At 39.2% G+C, this 20,377-nt stretch overlaps 1 protein-coding gene across 2 annotated transcripts in view; it reads right to left on the bottom strand.

The window, feature by feature from the left end:
- Positions 1 to 20,201, bottom strand: part of LOC117292925 (tectonin beta-propeller repeat-containing protein 1-like) — a 33,813-nt gene extending 13,612 nt beyond the window's left edge. For both annotated transcript variants that reach the window (XM_033775099.1, XM_033775100.1), the window contains exons 1-21: positions 20,154 to 20,201; positions 18,774 to 19,057; positions 17,846 to 18,034; positions 17,168 to 17,296; positions 16,312 to 16,434; positions 15,253 to 15,433; positions 14,528 to 14,625; positions 13,600 to 13,722; positions 11,820 to 13,092; positions 11,196 to 11,329; positions 10,471 to 10,626; positions 9,225 to 9,374; positions 8,086 to 8,231; positions 7,568 to 7,695; positions 5,966 to 6,068; positions 5,303 to 5,399; positions 4,038 to 4,117; positions 2,847 to 2,909; positions 2,485 to 2,659; positions 1,750 to 1,885; positions 1,265 to 1,357 (exon numbers count right to left, since the gene is read on the bottom strand). In XM_033775099.1, coding sequence (XP_033630990.1) covers positions 1,265 to 1,357; positions 1,750 to 1,885; positions 2,485 to 2,659; positions 2,847 to 2,909; positions 4,038 to 4,117; positions 5,303 to 5,399; positions 5,966 to 6,068; positions 7,568 to 7,695; positions 8,086 to 8,231; positions 9,225 to 9,374; positions 10,471 to 10,626; positions 11,196 to 11,329; positions 11,820 to 13,092; positions 13,600 to 13,722; positions 14,528 to 14,625; positions 15,253 to 15,433; positions 16,312 to 16,434; positions 17,168 to 17,296; positions 17,846 to 18,034; positions 18,774 to 19,013 — 3,817 coding nt within the window. In that variant the 5' untranslated portion in view covers positions 19,014 to 19,057; positions 20,154 to 20,201. The remainder of the gene's footprint in view (positions 1 to 1,264; positions 1,358 to 1,749; positions 1,886 to 2,484; positions 2,660 to 2,846; positions 2,910 to 4,037; positions 4,118 to 5,302; positions 5,400 to 5,965; positions 6,069 to 7,567; positions 7,696 to 8,085; positions 8,232 to 9,224; positions 9,375 to 10,470; positions 10,627 to 11,195; positions 11,330 to 11,819; positions 13,093 to 13,599; positions 13,723 to 14,527; positions 14,626 to 15,252; positions 15,434 to 16,311; positions 16,435 to 17,167; positions 17,297 to 17,845; positions 18,035 to 18,773; positions 19,058 to 20,153) is intronic.
- Between the last annotated feature and the right edge of the window lie 176 nt (positions 20,202 to 20,377).

Raw genomic sequence — 20,377 nt, 5'->3', positions numbered from 1 at the left:
AAAACATTGTGAGAAGCGGCTCCCTCTGAAGTGATGTAGTTTTCAAGAAAGAAGTAATTTTCCACGAATTTGATTTCCAGACCTCAGATTTAGAATTTGAGGTCTCGAAATCAAGCATCTAAAAGCACACAACTTCATATGACAAGGGTGTTTCTTCTTTCATTATTATCTCGCAACTTCAATGATCGATTGAGCTAAAATTTTCACAGGTTTATTATTTTATGCATATGTTGAGGGGCACCAACATTTAATTTTTCTTTTTTATTACTATTTTTTTGTTATTTTTTAAGATGTAACTGCAGTTCACCACTTTAATAGCATAGCAGCTTGTTAGCAAGTCACGCTCAATGCAAATCATATCCGAGTCTCCGTGACTCATATGACTTCACATATTACTTGATGATGTATCTAATATGAATACGGTAAGCCGCTATGTTGACTCTAACTACCCAGGGGCTGAATGAAATCGAGTACAACCCCACAGGGAGTTCACCCAATGAGTGAATGTATTTCTTAATGGATTATAAGAGAAGGTATAACGGCACTGTTGAAAAGCAAGTCCAATTTTCCAACCCAATGGTTTTCATGAGATTATGCGATTTGCGGTAACGCCACAGAGGTATCCTACTGAGAGTTGCGCATTGGCTCCTGCCGGTTAAAGGCACTGGACACGTTTGATAATTACTCAAACAAATTGTTAGCATAAAAACATTACTTGGTAACGAGCAATGGAGAGCTGTTGATTGTATAAAATATTGTGAGAAAGGGCTCCCTCTGAAGTAACGTAGTTTTTGAGAAAGAGGTAACTTCTCACTCAAATAATAAAGCGATAAACTTCAGGCCTGAAGCCTTTTTTTAGGCATTTGAAAGCACACAAACTTGTGCAACAAGGGTTTTTTTCTGTCATTATTCTCATGCAACTTAGATGACCAATTGAGCCAAAATGTTCACAGGTTTGTTATTTTATGCAGATGTTGGGATACACCAAGTGAGAAGACTGGTCTTTGACAATAAGCCTATTCGGAGTTCCAGCTGCGCATGTCTGTTACTGCTGACAACGCAATTTGTTGCTTTCCAGTGACCTTTTGACAATACCCACGGGTATTGTCAAAAGGTCACTAGAGAGCAACAAATTGCGTTGTCAGCAGTAACAGACATGCGCAGCTGGAACTCCGAATATGCTTATTACTCATTGGTCCAGTGCCTTTAAAGGAATACACCTGTAACATTTTCAACCCTACTAGGATTGATAGAAGTGACTTACTCTGACTGTCTATAGCCCAGACTGATGTAGCTCCACATGATATCTGTATTAGAGGAGCTATCGCTGGTAGTGCAATGTGGAACCAAGTATCACCTATCAAAAATAATAATAATAATAATAATAAAAATAATAACAATAATGGTGGCTTTTATATATAGCACATCCATCACTTAGTGACGCAGAAGGTGCTGTTACATACAGTATTTCCTGCAAGGGATGTGGGACTTCGTTTGAATTGTGATATCTACTCCTTTTAAATAGCACCATGTAATGATTTAAAAGGTACTGTTGTGCAATATGCAACCAATCAAAATAAAAGTGTATTATTTACACTGGGGTGTACCCCTTCTATTTTCGATAAGTGCACCGGGTTATTTTTCGTGCATTACAAAACACATGGGACCAACGGCTTTACGTCCCATCTGAAGGTCATACAGCTAAACCTATTGATTACGAATTGATCAAAAATGAAACAATGTACAAACCTGTTGGATTCTGAGCATGGATCCCGTTGCGGAAGAACGCAGAGCCGTCCTTAGCGACGGCCCAGACGCGATAATTCCCCCCGACGGAGATAGATTGAAATGGCTGATCACTTGGAATATGGATCCAGCTATGACCCTGTTTGAATAAAAAAAATAACGCTCAAAGTTTTAAAGCAATTTTTTATCTTGTAAACTGTGCCGTAATGAGAATGATCAGGTGAGGCAGCAACATGAAATTAAAAACACTGCGGCAAACCCATTATCTTAACGACGAGTGTACTAGGTTCTTTTATGTGTATTCCACAACATGAGTGACCATTGGCTTAACATCTCATCCATAGGACAAGCAACAATGTTTGAGTGTCTTGCTTAAGGATCAAGACCAGGACTCGAACCCACACTCTAATGGTCAGAAACATCAGAGCTCGAGTCCAGTATGCTTGCTTGTTCACAGGGCCAGAACACAACAATATCGGCTAGCTTTTTAGAATTTCTTTTTAGAGTGCAAAGCCTGCTTATATTAATTTATCTTTGGTTTTGAAAGCATTATACTATGCAAACTGGGGTGTTCTATATGGTTTTTTTGAATTATGAAGTTGATCTCAGTAGTTAAATATAAAAACAAAAATATTTAAACAAATTATTTAATGTTTAATTTTTGAGGTTTCAAAAAACAGATATCTGGTTAAAAACAGAAAAATCACACCCCTTCAAAAATGAACTTTGACCTCTTACCTCTGGACAGTGTCTGGTGACCTCTAGTCTCGTTACTACATCACCATTTGAGCTGATGGCCCAAAGTACAATAGGTCGGACCCACATCTCATCTACATCAGGTTGCATGGATACGTCAATCAGAGACAGGTTTTGTAGCTCTTGCCAAGGGCCTGTGGTTAGTAACTGGCACTTTCTGTAAGAAATCAAACAATGGGGGAGTATTGTTGACGATCCAGTGCATCTGGGATAGTGTTAAGACTGTTTTCACTTCATTCCTTTTCGTTTCATTTATTGAATTTAAAACTTTGCATGGTTGAGATACATTGAACGACTGGGGAAAGCTCATTGTGACTTTTTAAATGGTTCACAAAATATTGTACCTGATCCAGCGTCTCCTTCGAGCATAGTCATTCCATCGTTTGTCTTTGTGATAACCCTTCCGACTGAAACAGAATAATAAATATTATAAATGAAACAAGATTATAGGACTCGAGGCATTGTATGGTGAGGTATCAATACACGTTCGGTTTTGCGGTGACACCAATGTGTGTGTCTACTTGCCAGGTAGATTTTGTTCTTTAGAGAACTGTCTTGCTATATATTCTACTACGGTGGGGTAGATTTTCAGATTCCGGGAGACAAGACTGTGGCTGAGTGGTTAAGAGCACTGGAGTTTCTAATTACCAGTGTGGGTTTGCGTCCCAGACACTTGAGTCCTTTAAAAGCAAGCACTTAACCACTATTACTGTGTCCTTCAGATAATAAAGCTCTAGGTCCTGTGTGTTGTGTAACATACATAAAGGGACCAAGTTACACTTATCACTATTAGAGAAGGGGTAGGTTCCAGAGTTTGTGGCACAAAATTTGCTTTCAGATGCTTAAAGGCAGTGGACACTATTGGTAATTGTTAAAGACTAGCCTTCAACATATGCATAAAAAAAAAAACCTGTGAAAATTTGAGCTCAATCGGTCATCGAACTTGCACGATAATAATGTAAGAAAAAAAACACCCTTGTCACACAAACTTGTGTGCGTTTTGATGGTTGATTTCGAGACCTCAAGTTCTAAATCTGAGGTCTTGAAATCAAATTCGTGGAAAATTACTTCTTTCTCAAAAACTATGGCACTTCAGAGGGTGCCGTTTCTCACAATGTTTTATACCATCAACCTCTCCCCATTACTCGTCACCAAGAAAGGTTTTATGTTAAAAGTTATTTTGAGTATTTACCAATAGTGTCCACTGCCTTTAAAAAAGGCTCCGGGCCTGAAGTGGTTCATGTCATTTATTAGATTCAAATATTTGAGTGAGAAAGTACCTCTTTCTCTAAAACTATGTTATTTCAGAGGGATCAGTTTCTCACAATATATAATACTATCAAAGGCTCTCCGTTGCTATGCTAATAACTATTTTGAGTAATTATCAATAGTGTCCATTGCCTAACTTCATGTCACCTTAGCATTTAGAATTTTCCAATTATTTGGAGATTATATCTAATATTGTTATATCTTAGTCCAAATCATGAATAATCGTGTAGTACAATTTCTTTTGATAGTGATTGTACAGTTATTACCTCTTATGGTCTTTGGCATATTGCCAGCCTGCATTGTCAGTACTACCATGCACAGTAAAATCTATCCTCCATTCCGTTATCTGTAACACACAAACAAAAGCAAACAATCAAGTTGAACAAATAACCAACCAAACAAAGGCACATGTAGTGCTACTTCCTTTGTTTTAGGCAGCTCAGATCATTCAACACCAACCTTCTTCACATTCCAAGCACACACTTCTCATGGGGAACCCGATCCTTTTCACACTCTGGCCCATCACCATGGAACGAACTCCCCCCCCCCAAAAAAAAAAAAATAAATAAAATCTCCAATAAGTCACTACTTATACCAGCTTCCAAACTTATTTTAAAACCTATTTTTGTGCTTAAATGTTAATCTTTTTAAATCATTGTAGGCCCACTTGCGTCTGCTTCTCTAATGTGCCAGGAATGTCTTTTAGAGATAGACATGGCGCATTACAAATGGCCACTATAACTATTATTATTACCTTTCTTATATAGCGCTATTCATAATAACCGTATCAATGTGCTTTACATTAGTGCCCTGGTCATTGGGCACATAACATCCCTTTAATCTTGGAAACAGCCCCGAGCTGCCATGGCGCTCCAAAGGTTTTTTCATTCACAATATCAACCTCTACCCTCGCAGGTACCCATTTATACCCCTGGGTGAAGAGAAGCAACTATTCTAAAGTATCTTATTCAAGGACACAAATGTCACAACCGGGATTCAAACCCACGCTCTGGTGACTTAACCACCAGAACTTGAATTCGATGCTGTTTTCCACTCGGCTATGACACTCTAGCATCCAAATTAAAGACAGTGGACACTATTGGCAAGTGTCAAACTAGTCTTCACAATTGGTGTATCTCAACATATGCATAAAATTACAAACCTGTAAAAATTTGAGCTCAATCAGTCTTCGAAGTTCTGAGATATAAATGAAAGAAAAAATCACCCATGTCACACCATGGTCACACGAAGTTGTGTGCTATCAGATGCTTGATTTCGAGACCTCAAATTCTAAATCTGAGGTCTCAAAATCAAATTCATGGAAAATTACTTCTTTCTCAAAAACTACATCACTCCAGACACGCCAGAGGGAGCTGTTTCTCACAGTGTTTTATACTATCAACCTCTCCCCATTACTCGTTACCAAGTAAGGTTTTATGCTAAAAGTTATTTTGAGTAATTACCAATAGTGTCTTACCACTGCCTTTAAAATCGCAGAGAGTCATGTGCAATGTAAGTTTTTAGGACTCACCCATTGCCAGTGCCTGGTAGGGGGGTTTACTGCTTCTTTGGAACATTCTATTTTGCCCGCCTCATCAGTCCACCCCGTTTCATTAATGGGAAAGGCCCTGGTAGGGATAAAGGGAAAGGCAAAATAAAACAAGGTTAACACAAAAATGATGTTAATTTGTTAAACCATGTACATGTACACTGTGTGTTAGCACTGTATTTATACTCTGTGAAAAAAATCACAGGCATATCACTTGATCGGATGCGAACCCACGACCTTTGCAATTCTAGAGAAGTGTCTTACCACACTGATTTAAAAAATGATGCTCAATACTCATCATTGAATTGTGAAACCCAAAGAAACTATAAAAGCCATGTCTCTGGACAATTTTCATCCAATTATGGGGATGCATGGCAAACTGACCTCCATGTCAACTTACCGTAACATTAAAACTAACAGGTCGAAAAAGGGTGCGGAAGACTTCTGCGCAACCACAGTAACTTAACGGGGCCGCTAATAAGTTCAATATGTTGAACGCTATGAAAATGTTGCGAATATAAGTCCAGGTGTGTATGCAGGGTAGAATCGAACTACACCAAAGCCAGTCACAGTAACTTTCTGCAAGGCAGCAGAAGAAAAAGTCTACCACGACTTTAGTCTAATAGTTCCATACAATAAGCTTACCTATCAGAGAATCCCAGAATAGGGTTCCAGCGTTGGTTTTCATAGATACACACGTATTTATGATCAGTCTGGGTTCCAATACCATTGCCGCTACTGCATCCACCTTAAACAACCACAACAAATTATCATCAATATGAAATACGGTATGCTTGTGTTCATAGGTACAATACTTGATTTGCAGAAAGAGAAATTTCCCCTTAAAGGGGTTATGTAACTTTTGTAGGACAAAAAACACAATGTCCACAGATTTACACTAAACTTACACAGTTTGAAGATAATGATAGTAGAAAGCTTCCCTAAAAATACTACGTGCTGAGGTGCTGTAGTTTTGGGGAAATGAGTAAAACAATGTCATGAGACGAAAATTATTTTAATCATTTACAAACACATTTTCATGACATTGTTTTACTCATTTCTTAAAAACTACAGCACCTCAGTAAGTAAGATTTGAAGGGAAGCTTTCCACTATTATTATCTTCAAACCCTGTAAGTTTAATGTAAATCTATGGACATTTTGAAAAAGTACCCAAATCCTTTAACCAAAAGCCTGGTAGGTCATGTTATGGTCTGTCGTGCCAGTAAACATAGGAAATAAATGATGCCAATCAATCCTTTTGACTTCTCTGAGCGAGTGGCATCGCATAAAGGGGGTCTATTACAAACAACACAAAGCAGAGAAGTTGGTCCCAATACAAAATCATAATCAAGTTAGGGAATGGAAACATATACTTATTCAGGAGAAAATTTATAGATGAACTTTCTTGAGCACACTTTACGATTGAACTCTTTCATGTGCTGACCAGTCGCTAGCCTTCAGACAAATAATTGTAAGGTAAAAAAATACAGATCGCCAGCCCAACAGTTTTCAGAGTAGTGAAGAGGACTCTTGAGGATGATATTTTACTGTGACCAGTTTTGAGTTGGGTTGTCATTTGTAATAATAATAATAATTTATTTTTATATAATGCTTCATCACAGCCTGAAGGGCATATCAAAGCGCTCCTGACACTACTACCCCATGTCACTGGTCCATGCATCTCATTCCTTAAACCATCTCAGCCCCCTGGGGAGTCAAGTCAACAGTTAATATATTCACAAGATCAATTTATCACTAAAATATGTGACTCGCTACGTGCAAAATGAGTCAGATGTTGACAATTTCAAGAATTGAGTTGTACGCATGGCTGGAAAGAACACACCAGCAGCAGTAATTTGGTATATGTCTAAGCTTTGGGGAGTGTCGCGTTGCTGAGTAAATCCCGTTTGAAATTAGCCCATCATCATTTTTTCTGAAAAACAAATTACAAGTAAAGTGATGTTTTAACCTACCATTGCGCACGAAAGGATACAAATTAGACATAAGTATGATCAAAAAATTGTTGTATTCATAGCTTTATGAATAAGTGTTTCTCATGCAAATAAAGATCTTAAAAAGTAAAACAAAATTAAATTGTTTTTTTTTCTTTTTTTTTTCTTCTCAACTTTAAACTGTCCATAACTTAATAATGCATTGGGCGACATCTGACTCATTTTCACGTAGCAGGTCACATATATGCTGTATGAAAGGGTTTTAAAAATCTATTCAGTGCTGTGTGTATTCACCTTTAAACAGACCTCCACCATACGCTCCAGTGTAGACCCATGGGGTGTTGTCCATGCCCAGTCCCCATACCACGCCCGCTGGACACGCCTCTATCCTGGTCATGTGACCTCCGATCTGCCTCCAGAACCTGAAGAAGTATTTATGTGTATGTTATTGTTTCTGAATTTAGTACCTAAGCATTTAGTATCTCTGGAATGATCTGCCACAACCTCTCAGGAATTCCATCTCACTTTCTCAGTTCAGAAAGAACTTATAAACTTACCTCTTCAGCCATTAAGTTCCTTCTTTCTCGTTTGCGCTTTGTATCCTTGGGAAAAGGCGCTTTATCAAGTTCTTTATTTGTATTTAACATACTGATCGGACCCACGTGATATGACGTGATATTTAGAAAGACTCTGCTAGGGTGGCAAGGTCAGGCTGTTTACTATTTGTTTGCATTTATACCAAACGTCCTTTTTGGTTGGTATGCAGTTTACAAACAGTATAATTCTATTTTCTCAATTGCCAGTCTACTTACATAAGAGATGATGGGGCAGTCTCCATATTTGGCAAGGTATCATACACAAAGATGTCACCTCTACATGTGATAAACCAAGCAGCTCTTGGCGAGGGTGGACCTGTGATACCTCTACTCTCACAACAGGCAAGACTGATGGTTGACACCTGGGTAATTCAGAAGAAAATGATACATCAAGGTGATAAACGAATTTGTATAAAAGCTTAGTATTCAACTGAAACTCAATGAAGACAGTCTATATTTGATGATTAAGTGAAGAAAGTATAAAAATCGCATCATTTCAACACTTTTTCAGCTACTGAAAGAAACCAGAGGTCTAAAGTGTAAAGTATAAAACGCTCCAAATGTGTTGTCCCTAACGCCATATTTTGTGCTACTGTATAGAGACCAACGCGACAAATTCTGTCAAATGTACCTCCACATCTTTTACACAGTATCTAATTGACTATTTGGTACTATTTTGGTACCAAAAATACATTGATGGGAACCCAAAACTCACAGACGTTTGTCCAAATGTAAAGGGTTGTCAAATGGCTTCAAGTCTGAAAAATGTAATGTCCGTAACGGCAGCATTAATTAGTAATATCTAATAACTAAATAAGAGATACAGACTGGAATTCACAGTGTATGCTCTCCATACGGACTACTATGATGTGGTAACGAAAGATTTTAGATACAAATTTGGCAGATGTGTTTGCTGAGCTTTTGAGCTTCTGAAAACTGTTTAAAATGTAATGTCCATAATGCTGGAATTGCCCACCTGTTAAAACAATGGCAGTTAGGAGTTACGAGTTATACATGTACTATTTAATTTGACTGAGTTTTATCGTGCTTCTATTTGTGATCTTTTAAAAAATATTAAATTTATAGAAGCACTTATCAGAGTTTATGCAGCAAGAAGTATGTTATCCCTTCCCAGTGGACAGTATTTTTGTATTTGTCTTTGGAAATCTTGTATTCTTGAAATTGTACTTAAATAAATATTTTTATATTTCTTAATGTTTTGCTGTAATTTTAAAAATGGTATATATATTTTCTTATAATCTGTAATTTTATACACAAATCAGCCCCTGGCTGCCAAGTTCGAATGTTTTTTAATAATCAATAATAATGAGTTGAGAGACTGTTTAACAACTCACCCATTCTTGGAGCTCTTTTTCGTTGCCTACCCTCAGTTTGACGGGGCGGCGTTCTAGCACACGCTTGGCGGTGTAAATGGCAAAAGCTGGACGGTCAAAGTTATTCACCTCAAGCACACAGGTTATTTCACTCAATAAAATCTGGATTTGCTGAGATTGGAGAAAAGAAAAAAAATCAAAACGTTTTTAAATGAGCCACTTTGTCCCAATGGAGCTTCACAACCAAATTTGTTTGTTTGTTTGGTTTATTTCCATTTGCACAACTTGAAAAAACATTAATAACAACAGTTATGATAGTACTGAATAATGTAATAATTACGGTACAAATGGAGCTAACATCCCCACAGCAACTTGTAAACCATTACATTGTACTATGTAAAAGGAGTATAGGTCTCATAAACAAAGTGCCCTGATGAGTGTCATCATGGAGGAAGGAAGAGAAGGAGTTCGAACGGAGGGACTTCAAAAGTCGAACCTGCGGTACCGCGGTCGTTTAACGACACCTCATAATCACCCACATACCTTACACAGACAATGGGCGACCCCTGGCGTATGTGAGTTTGCGCGTGCGCACTTGGTTCTTCACTCAACTATGGTGTCGTATGTCGTATGGATATAATACAGAAAAACAACTTTTTTGAGACCTGATAAAAATTGTGTACACTTGTGCTCACCAAATCGAAAAACACAATTGAATACCTATACCTCTGCCTATACCCAAATTTTGATCCACCGCTATTGACCGGAAAGTCACAAAAAATGTAAAAATATGCCATGATGTTTCAGCGAAACACCACAAACGGTAAATGAAAACGTGTATATTCACAATTCTTTTCTCCAATGATTCAACTTTACACGCAGGCAAGAGCGCAGACTGGCGGTACCGCACGTTCTGTACAAAGAGATTTAATCCTACTCTTTGATCGGCCGTCCAGCTGGAGGTCTCCTATCTTTTTCCACTGGCCAGACAGGGGCATTGTCAGAGTATTCTTTTGTTACTCTGCGGTTTTGTGGGTCGTTCGAGCTCCTTCTTTTCCTTCCTCCATGGTGTCATCGAGTAACGGATAAGGCGCTATATCCAGCACACAGGTGTCACGACTGGGACTCGAACCGTCACTCTGCTGATCAGGTACACTAGAGTTTGAATTCGGTGCTCTTTAACGGCTAGGCCATGACACGCTAATTTCTTTAACATATCTTGATTGATGGTGATGACAATAGCAACAATTATTATCCTTGACTGTACCTTGACTTTCCCTGAGAGGTTGTAGTGACATGTAAACGTTGTTTCTTCTAATCCTTTTCCATCCATTCCTCTCTGTAGCTCCACTGTGCAGTCAGTCCATAGTCTACGCTTCCCTTCAGTGTACCATTGCATACGGCCTACCTTCACCCACGACGTCTGACAACAATAAACACACATAACATGTCAGGAATTCATGAGTTATGGACGCCCCATACCAGATTTTCAACAGAATTTCAAAAACGGGACCACCTTTTGAAATGAAATTTGCACAGGTTAGTTTTATTGTGTATTTCTCTAAATTTACACAGGATTTTTAAGAACTCAAACACTTCTAAAAAACCGAAGGTATACAAATATAGATTCCTGTTAATGAACTTAAGAGATTCTTGAATAGATTCATCCATCTTCTGGGGGATGATACCTACATGTACATCCGTTTATGGATTGTAAAGGGGGTAACCCTGATTCGGCCTTAGGAGTGAGTGGTAACGGCCCCTTGAAAAAAATAGTTGATTGTAGTCCACACCTTGAAGTGGCCTTTAGGCCTTGTGTGTCAGGTGACTTGCCCATAAATTTTTGGCCATTAAAATCAGTAAAGATGTTCAATTTACCAATTCCAGTATACAAATAAAAAGTGGAGACAAAACTAACCAAAAAAAAGAAAGAAAACAACCCGACAAGACTTGATATTCAATACCCCATCGTCTTGAAACTTGATGACCTACCCTTTCCACAGCCAGGGGTGTATTTGCAAAGCCAGTCGTCTCTCTGTCATGTCGCTTCTTAAGCAACGTCAATATCTGCCACCTCCAGGATCCGTCTCTCAGTTTGTGTTTCAAACTCGCATTACTTACAACAGCTGTAAGAAAAGAAACAACATTCCCGAAATGTACAAAAGTTTCACAAGGCGTGTGAGGTTATGACTTTATAACAAGGGATGTTAACAACTGATGTTGCTCGGGAGTGTACTTTCTTTAAAGGGTTTGGTAAACTTTGGTCAGATTGAAAACAAACTTGCATGGTTGGTACTTGAAGATGGTCAGTGCAGGAAAACTTGCCTTCAAATTTTGTTGCTTGATGTGCTGTAGTTTTTGTAAATTTGGTAAAACAATAGCTTTGATCTCACGAGTTTGAAAACAATGAAAACATGTAGGGTGTTTTCTAGTATTTTCTTGTGACTCTGGTGATCGGTTGATGTTATTTTATGTAAATTTAATGTTTTCATGGTCACATAAAGAGCAGTAACTGGTCTTTGATAGTTACTGTGTGCTTTTGTAGTGGTGCTGAGCCAAAGGCCACTGAAAGAATGCTTGCAAAAATTTGATAACACTGAAATGTATTTTACGTACTTTGTTCGAACCATTTGGGAGGTTCCAATGGGTCGATGACACACCCAGCTCCACTGACAGACACCCACAACAAGCAGCCACCTTCACCCGATGATGTAAAGTCAGACAAGCTACTGTCCTGGTAGGGCGCCAGTAAGCTTATATCCGACGCTGAGCTGTCTTGTCTCTGGACGTCATTCATCTCAGAGCTAATACTTCTCATGGGTTTATTCAAAAGGGTCGGTGGGGTACACTCAGACAGGGGTTGGTTGTCATCAACGGTAATCGCCGGTGTTGACATGGGGCAGGTTTTGCTTCGGCCCCTGTAGGAAGTGATCTGCTCCGCGCTGGCAGTAGAGTTCAAAGATTCAAGTGAGTTTTCATTAGCACGTTCTGAAGTGTCCATGACCTCGGTCTGTGTGGCTTTATTGTTGGCAGTATCAAGATTCTCTGATGAGCCACTCTCACCGAGGCTCCCAACAAAATTTATGACTGTGTCTGAGAACTCTGATGAGTACGAGTCTTGTCTATTCCGTTCTGGCTTCTGATATTCCTCGTGGAGTTGATTCAACGTCAACCCATCACAGGAGGCATTATAGCTAATTTTAGAAGGCTCCGAGGCAAAACCGCTGTCTTCAGCTGAACTGCTTAGCGATGGGTCACTGGCAGTGTTACGAGCCAATCCACAAGTCTTGTCTTCGATGTCTTCGGTGATGTCCACGCTATCATCAACTGTTTTATGAGTCTCTCTGCCTAACAGTCCCCTGCTGTTCCTTTTTTTAAATGCTGGTTTGGTGACCTTTCTCATACCGTCGCTTTGTAAGCTGCCTTCATTTGACGCCGACCACACTGCTCGAACGAGCATCGGATGCAAATTAACTTTTGCCTTTGGTTCTTTCTCCACACAAGATACCTCTGGAGCCTTCACGGCATCTGTCTGAATGGCCAAAGTTCTGACCAATCTCCCTGATTGATTCCTCGAGACGGTCTCGCTGCCCCTTCTGAGCGGTCTGGCACCCAATGCCAGGGCTGGCATGGTGACACTGCGTGCTGTACGCTGTAAATCCTCACTGTTGATAGGTGACTCCCGACCAAATCCTCGACCCATGCTCTCACTGAGTATGGACAGCGATGACATACTTCCATACAGACTACTCTCATCGTAGCTGCTTCCCGTGGTACTTCGTTTCCTATCGTGAATATCAATCAGTTTCCATGAGCGACCGCAAGGCTCGTCGTGGGTGACGGAAGCTCGGTAATAAATCTGTCTGTCCACAAACCCAAGAGCCCATACCTAAAGAAGGTAAAGAATATAAACATTAATCATTGGGTACAGTTTGATAAAAATTGTTTAAAAAATTGGTGGGCTTTGCTTCAAGTCATACGATTTTACGTATAAATGTCGAAGACTAACATGGCATGCCAATTTGTGGAGTCAAAATTTTGACTCCATAAAGAAGTTGTTCTTTACGCACAAAGAACCTCCTTTATCTCTGTAATGCTTTTTGAGCTTGTGAGGTCACATGCAAGGGGTCAGGGAGGTGAGGCTGTTAAAATATATCCTTGAACTACGAGCGCAAAGCGTGAAAGCTTGCGAGGGCAAAAGCTTGCTGGTACGAAGCCTGCCGACATACATTTACCTTTGATTTTGAAAGCCCTACTCTACAATCTGGGTTTGTTTCCACATGGTTTTGTCTTTTTCCAATGAATTTGATCTAAGATATTAAATGAAAAAAATAATTTGGAGGGTGGGGCTTAACAAAAACAAATTCTGATTAAAAACGGAGAAATTGAAACCTACCTGGTCATTGGGACCAATTGATATTGCTGCCATCTTCCCAACCATCTCAACCCAACTGGTTCCCGTGCATGCTTCATTGTCTACAAGCGCTCGAATGGCCTCAAAACCCTGACGAAAAAAAACCTAAGGGAGGCAGAACAAAATAATAAATAATATTATGTGCTCAAACATATAGCATTTTTTTCAAAAGAGGCATGATCAAAGCGCTTTACAAAATGAAATCCTCCTGAAAAAATAGTTACACAAAAATTGTGAAAATAAACACAGCAAACCAATCATAAATAAAGATAAACAAAGCAATCATAGATGACTTTCATTAACAGAACAGGTGTGTCTTCAAATGGTGTTTGAAAGTTGTGGCAATATTACAAGACTGTATGGTTTGTTTTTTTCATTCATATCTAGTTGATTTTCCTGCATAAACAAAAATATATATATATATATAGCTACTTTTGAGTGATTTCTGTCCCTGCCTTTCATCTCTGTGTGGACCCAGTTCGTTAACTGGACCAAGGCCTTGCATTTGGATAGGGTTTTCATTGGGTTTTCCTCCCTAGTCTAAAATATATTCATTGTCTTCTTAACAACAGTTGGTGTGATGTTTCCATCAAGATGCTTTGCCGATTATATAATTTCTGAGTCGGAGGTGTAATTGTCATATTTAATAGTAGAAGAGAAGAGAAGGCGTTTGCCTGGTGTTCCTACTAGTTAGATCGGCAGCATATTGCACCACAGCACCTTGTAAACCATTACATGGTGCTACTTGTATGTAAAGGAATTGGTCATACACTACCAAATGTAGCTCCAAATACCTTGCAGGACAAAATACTGAGCACTTTGATACGCCCCTAGAGGTGTGATAGAGCACATTAAAAGAACCCAGTGTTATTATTAGTAGTAGTAGTAGTAGTGGTAGTATGGCGAATACCTTATTGTCTCTACTGATTGCCCACACTGCATTGACGCCTACAGACACCTGGCCAAGTCCAGTTTCCTCAGGGGGTGCTACATACTGCCAACCAGTTCCTGCTCAAACAACACAGAAAAACATACTCAAACTTCAATGTACATAAAAACTATTATGGTTGTCAAACTAAGACAATAGAAATAATGTTATCATAAAGCAAACAAAATATATTCTTATGAAAGGACTTAGGTACTTTTTATAACACAAAACACAATGTCCACAGATATACATTAAACTTACACCGTTTGAAGATAATGGTAGTTGAAAGCTTACCTTAAAATATTAGGTGCTGTAGTCTTTGAGAAATGAGTGAAACAATGTAACGAAAATACGTTTTACATGCTAAAATAATTTGTGTGACTTGTTTTACTCATTGCTCAAAAACTACAGCAGCTCAGCTAGTAATATTTTAAGGGAAGCTTTCTACCATCAATATCTTCAAACTGTGAGAGTTTGTGTTTTGTGTCCCACAAAAAGTACCTATATACCCTTTATATAGGATTTCAAACTCTGCAAGTTGGAAATCCGGTATGGTAAGGTTTGCGGTAACACCATGTAATGACAATCTCCAATGAGTTTGGGTGGTTCTGAAAAGAACCGTTGGTTTCAACTCGACGTTTCAATCAGTTTGCTCTAATCGTCTTCTTATTAAACAACTCTTGGTTAATACAGCTCATTGATCATACCTAGTGGCTTGTCTCTTGAAACACCAGTTCTCACGATGCCAAGACCATCCCATGTTACACCCCATACAACACCAGTAGGTCCCACAGATATCTGCACCAGGCCTTTATTCTCCGGTGTCTTTATCTCATTCCAGTCTATCCCTTCTGGGCACTTGCTATTCACTCCAGTACGACAATATACCTAGACATTAGTACGAGGTACAGCCAACATTCAAATAAATTTATAATTCAAAAATGATGTAGGTAAATAAGGTATTTATAAGGTGTTTTTAAACATCATACCAAAGCGCCTTACACTTTTACTACCCCTGTTTAATGCAGGCATGTAACTTTTCAGCTGATTTCCTTTTTCTTTTCAAAACAGTGCCATAGAAAACAGAAAAACACTGTACAGAAATTAAGTGTGATCAGCCCTTTCGTTTTTGTTTTGCAATTAGAAAGTTGCATGTCTGCTATTTGGCATTTCTGAACAATCTAATTTCCTTTGGAGTGTGCAGCACCGGCAGCCAAATGGATGCTTCGTTTGCTAATCGTTCACTTTAGCAATCTCTACACTGACACGTACATGTACCTAAATGTACCCATTTACTCCTGGGTTATGAGAAGCAATAGTATAGTTAAGTGTTTTGCCTGAAAACAGAAGAGTTCTGACCAGGATTCGAACCCACCCTCTGGTAACTCAGCTGTTAGAACTTAAGTTCGATGCTCTAGGCTACTTTGCCACGTCACGCAAGACCACTTCACTCCAAAGTTTATCCCAGGAGAAAACTTTCAAAACGAAGCAAACCGGCCTGGGAACCTTCTTTTGTGTCTTGGATGATGATAATAACAATAATAATACAACAGTTTATATGGCACATAATGCAGGTGCCTCTATGACACACACAAAACATCAAACAACAAAAGGAAATATAAAAAGCAATTTGTTGCAAAAATAAAGATTCAAACAAATAACTCTTTAAATAAGAAGAGAAAACACAAATCAAAACCGAGAATTACTATACTGTTTATTTTTTCAAACAAATGGATGAAGACAAATAAATTCTTAAATTACTGTACCTTGCCGAGAGCTGTTATTGTCCATACAGAGAGGTATCCTTCAAGTTGGCCTGGTAACTCGTATCCCCCTATAGCTATGTCATGGAAAGGTTCCTCCAGTGCATCCGGGAACAGACTAGGTACCTGTCCAAGTGATGTGAAAATAAGCTTCAGTTATGCGGCTCAGGACTAAAAGGTAAATTTTACTTTTTGGAGCTCCTGGTAACTCCTTTTAAATAGTGTTTATAAATTAAGAGTGGTCTTCCAATTTTGTTTTGGGCAGAAAGATAATTTAATTTTAATTCAGTAAAACATTTATTTGAAGATTGTGGCTAATTTGTTCACATGCATGTTATATTTAATGACCTTTAGATCATGCTTTACGCCTTGAGTCATGATTATGCTTTACACTTAGTAAAATAATTCTGGAGTGTACTATAGTGCAGGTGCCTATCAATAAGGTACTCAAGATGCTCCAACAAAGTGAAACATTTTAAGACCGGTTTTTGAATTATGTGAACGTTTTACATAGCATCTTGTAAAGGTTTACAAGGTGCTGGACAGCACACTCAACAGCCACTGGTACAAACACCAGGGCAAAACCATTCTCTTAGGGATAAATGTCACGGGCCCTTTGACGTGTATTACACAATGCACGGGACCAACTGTATACGTGCCATTTGAAGGACAAAGCAATATTGGTGAGGTGTCTTGTTTAGCCAGTGTATATGAAAAGCTAACAAGAGCATACTCAACTGAAATCTTTGGTTATACCATCTCTTCCAGGTGCAGGGTATCCCATGACACCCGGTTATACCCATCAAAAGTGTTGCATATCAGCTGAGGTACCTTTCTGTACCCAGTTATCCCCACTTACCGCGGCCCATACACCAGTGGCCTTAAACCGTCTATAGCGGATCCACTTCCTCCGTCGGACACATGAGTTCCAATGCTTCTCTGGAGTGAAATTCTCTCTGGAGTTAAAATTGACTGCATATTGCCATCCCTGAGATAAAACAAAAATTGAGAATAAAAATTTCATTGCTCATTTACCCCCATTGGATAAAAGAAAAAATATACCTTGGGTTTTAGAACTATTCGATTGTTTTAATACTATATAAATATTGATACATACAATAAAACTAGCCTGTGAAAATTTATTTCAAAAGGGGGTTGCTTTTTTGAGATATCACCGAAAATCCGGAGCGATTATGTCCACTTGGTTTCCCCAAGTGAAAATACTGGCCTTTGACAATTACCAAAGGTGTCCGTTGCCTTTAAGGGGATCCCCTGGCTGCTGCTTCCCAAGTTGTATTGTAAACTGGCGTGATCTTTGGTGTTCAAGACAACTAACGGTTTTAAGGGTTTTGACTGGCACCCCGAACAAGATATTGACAAAATAAGGAGACCTCAGTTGGTAGAGCTCTGGCATGTTAATACGGAAGTTGTTGGTTCAAATCCTGCTCTGGTAACTTTTTTTTTAACCCCAAATTATTTTACAAAGTAAAAGCAAACAGCAACACTCTGTTCAAGAGTCACAATGCCTTATTCTTACCCCTTTTCCAGTTGGTTTACCCCTGATGCTCTCGTCAACATGCCAGTCCGATTCCCACGCCCAATGGCTCGACGGGAGCTTAATACCGTGGGGCTTTGGCAGGGGGTGAGCACCCTTCTCATCCGTCCAGCCTCCGCGGTCCGTCGGAAACAGTCCCTTCTCGGAAAAACCATGAACTGGATTCCACCTCTGCAGATAAAAAAAGAAACAATCTCTGGATTTTTACTTTAGGATAATGATAATGAGTGTTCTTGTTTTAATCCCTTTCAGTTTACACTCGACAAACTGCCAGAAAAAGTTCTGAAAGAATTTGAGTGACATGTTCATACATGTACTTAAATTGCTTACCCTGCAAACTCCTGGGAAATAACTAGCCCTGCTTGGAATTTGAGTCAAGCGAGATAACATCCGGATTAGCAAAATTAATGCTCCTTTCTTGTGAGCAGTGTGTTTTTGCACAGTGCTTTGCCCGGTGCTTCAGAGCCTTAGCCAAGGTTTGATAAAAGCGCCAGGTAACCACTGTCTTGAGGTTGTCTTCTTGAGAAACTAATATGCACAGAATTTTGAGTGATTATAGGTCTGGTTCATACTTTCTACATATGCGAAATGCGAACACGATACACATTTGACCTAACAAATTCACAGCGAATAATTCGCAACAGTTTAAAAGTGTTCAACTTTTGCAAAACATTCGACATTAAAATTTGCGGTGCATAATAGCAGGAAGTGACGGCCTGATACTTTAAAGAGGCAAGAAGCAGGTCTCCATTGCCCCTGGTCATTGCCTTGGTGTCTTTGAAATGCTCCAGTAGAATATTACATTTTGCTCAATGGGTGCCCTTTACCAAGGAGAAAATGCCTTGGTACCCTTGCTATTTAAAAATTAAAGCATACAGGCCCGAGTATGAGCCGGGCTTGACTGGGATACCTGATTCTCGTAGGTATACTCAAGACATCTTATAGGCACGTCACTTGGGAAGACATAAGCATACAGCTCTTGGTCACATCCTAGCGCCCACGCACACCGTCTGCTCGACGTCACCTTCTTAAACTCAACAAGATGGCCGTCTGAGGCGTGGCTTCGCTGTTGCCAGAGCTGGAAGTTGGTGGACAGGGTGTGGGTGTGGCCGCAGTTATCCACGGCCCAAAGGTAGTTTTGGGATGCCATTGTTAACGGCTACTTTCTTGACCAGTGGTTCATACTTTCATAGCCTGTACAAATGAATCATATTTTCTATGTTAATTAAAAAAGCATTTATTGTGATAAAACGGCAATGTTTTTGTGTAACAAGTAAAATCAAAATCATAATTGGATGAAATAGGCCCCTTATTGGTCCTTCATTATATTTGAGAAACATAGTAACAAATACTTCAACCTCCTATTGAATTATTGCATTCTATACAGAGTCATGTTCGCCATGCTTTCTTAAAAATAAAAGAGTTTTGTTTATTTATTTGTTTGTTTGTTTACATGACCTTCCCGTTTAAAAGGATACTCATGACTCAGCAAACTAAGTTAGTACAGTGAGTAACCACACTTTACTGCGTCACTGCGGCCACATTTTGCATCTTTCTGCCACCTGGATTTTAAGGTCTCGTCTAGACGTGCAGCAGAAGTTGGGGTGCTGTACTCCTTTTTTTTTTTAGAAACAAGTTGTTTGACATTTTTGGCATGTTCAATCGTAGGTCTACCCCAGTGTTGTGTGTGTAGACCAAAACTTTGCAAAAGAAGATCATTCTTTAAATCATCATTGCAGAAATTATTTAAAAATCATTCATAATCATCAGAGGTGTCATTCTTTATCTGAGCACAGCCGCAGCGGCCGAAGTTACTTGTCTCATGGAGGCTTGTCTAGTAGAGACTCTATTCTCTCGATTGACTGTCTGTATCTGTCTCACTCTCAGCCTCTGTAGTGTAGTTGAGCCGGCAAACAAATTTCTAAACACAACACATCACACCACCACTGTGTCCCATCCAACCTCACGTAATTTAGTTTCTTTATAAAATAATGCCAACTGTCCATTGCCATGCATGGGTTACAAGCCACCTGCCCTGTCATAATGCGTGTGTGTGGAGTTACTGATATATATTGTGTGCAGTGATGTTGATGTTCATGAGGATGGTGATTGAATTGAAATTAAAATTAAAACGACCATCACGTCTGGACTGAAAAATTACAATCGGCAATTACAATTTAATATTATTTCTATGGGAATACAATACACACACGGTGGCGGGAATGATCCACAATAAATTGTCATCATCGACCTCAACATGAATTTGTAAACATTAAAAGAAGAATACTACCTGAACATGATTATTCGGAACAACCTCCATCCATCCACCAGCCAAGCAACGATGATCAGATAAAGTTTACGCATCCGGTGAACTTTGACCAATTCACAAAGGTCAAAGGAGCAGCAGGCTTTGAAGGTCAATTCTTAGTCACGTGCTTCAAATAGCTTCACCATTCCCCACACAAACGTGGCTCAAAAACATACCACATCCAAATTTCAGAAATGTTGGTAAAT

Source organism: Asterias rubens, chromosome 7 (assembly GCF_902459465.1).
Source record: "Asterias rubens chromosome 7, eAstRub1.3, whole genome shotgun sequence".
NCBI lineage: Eukaryota > Metazoa > Echinodermata > Asteroidea > Forcipulatida > Asteriidae > Asterias > Asterias rubens.
This window is presented reverse-complemented; position numbering and strand designations above follow the sequence as displayed.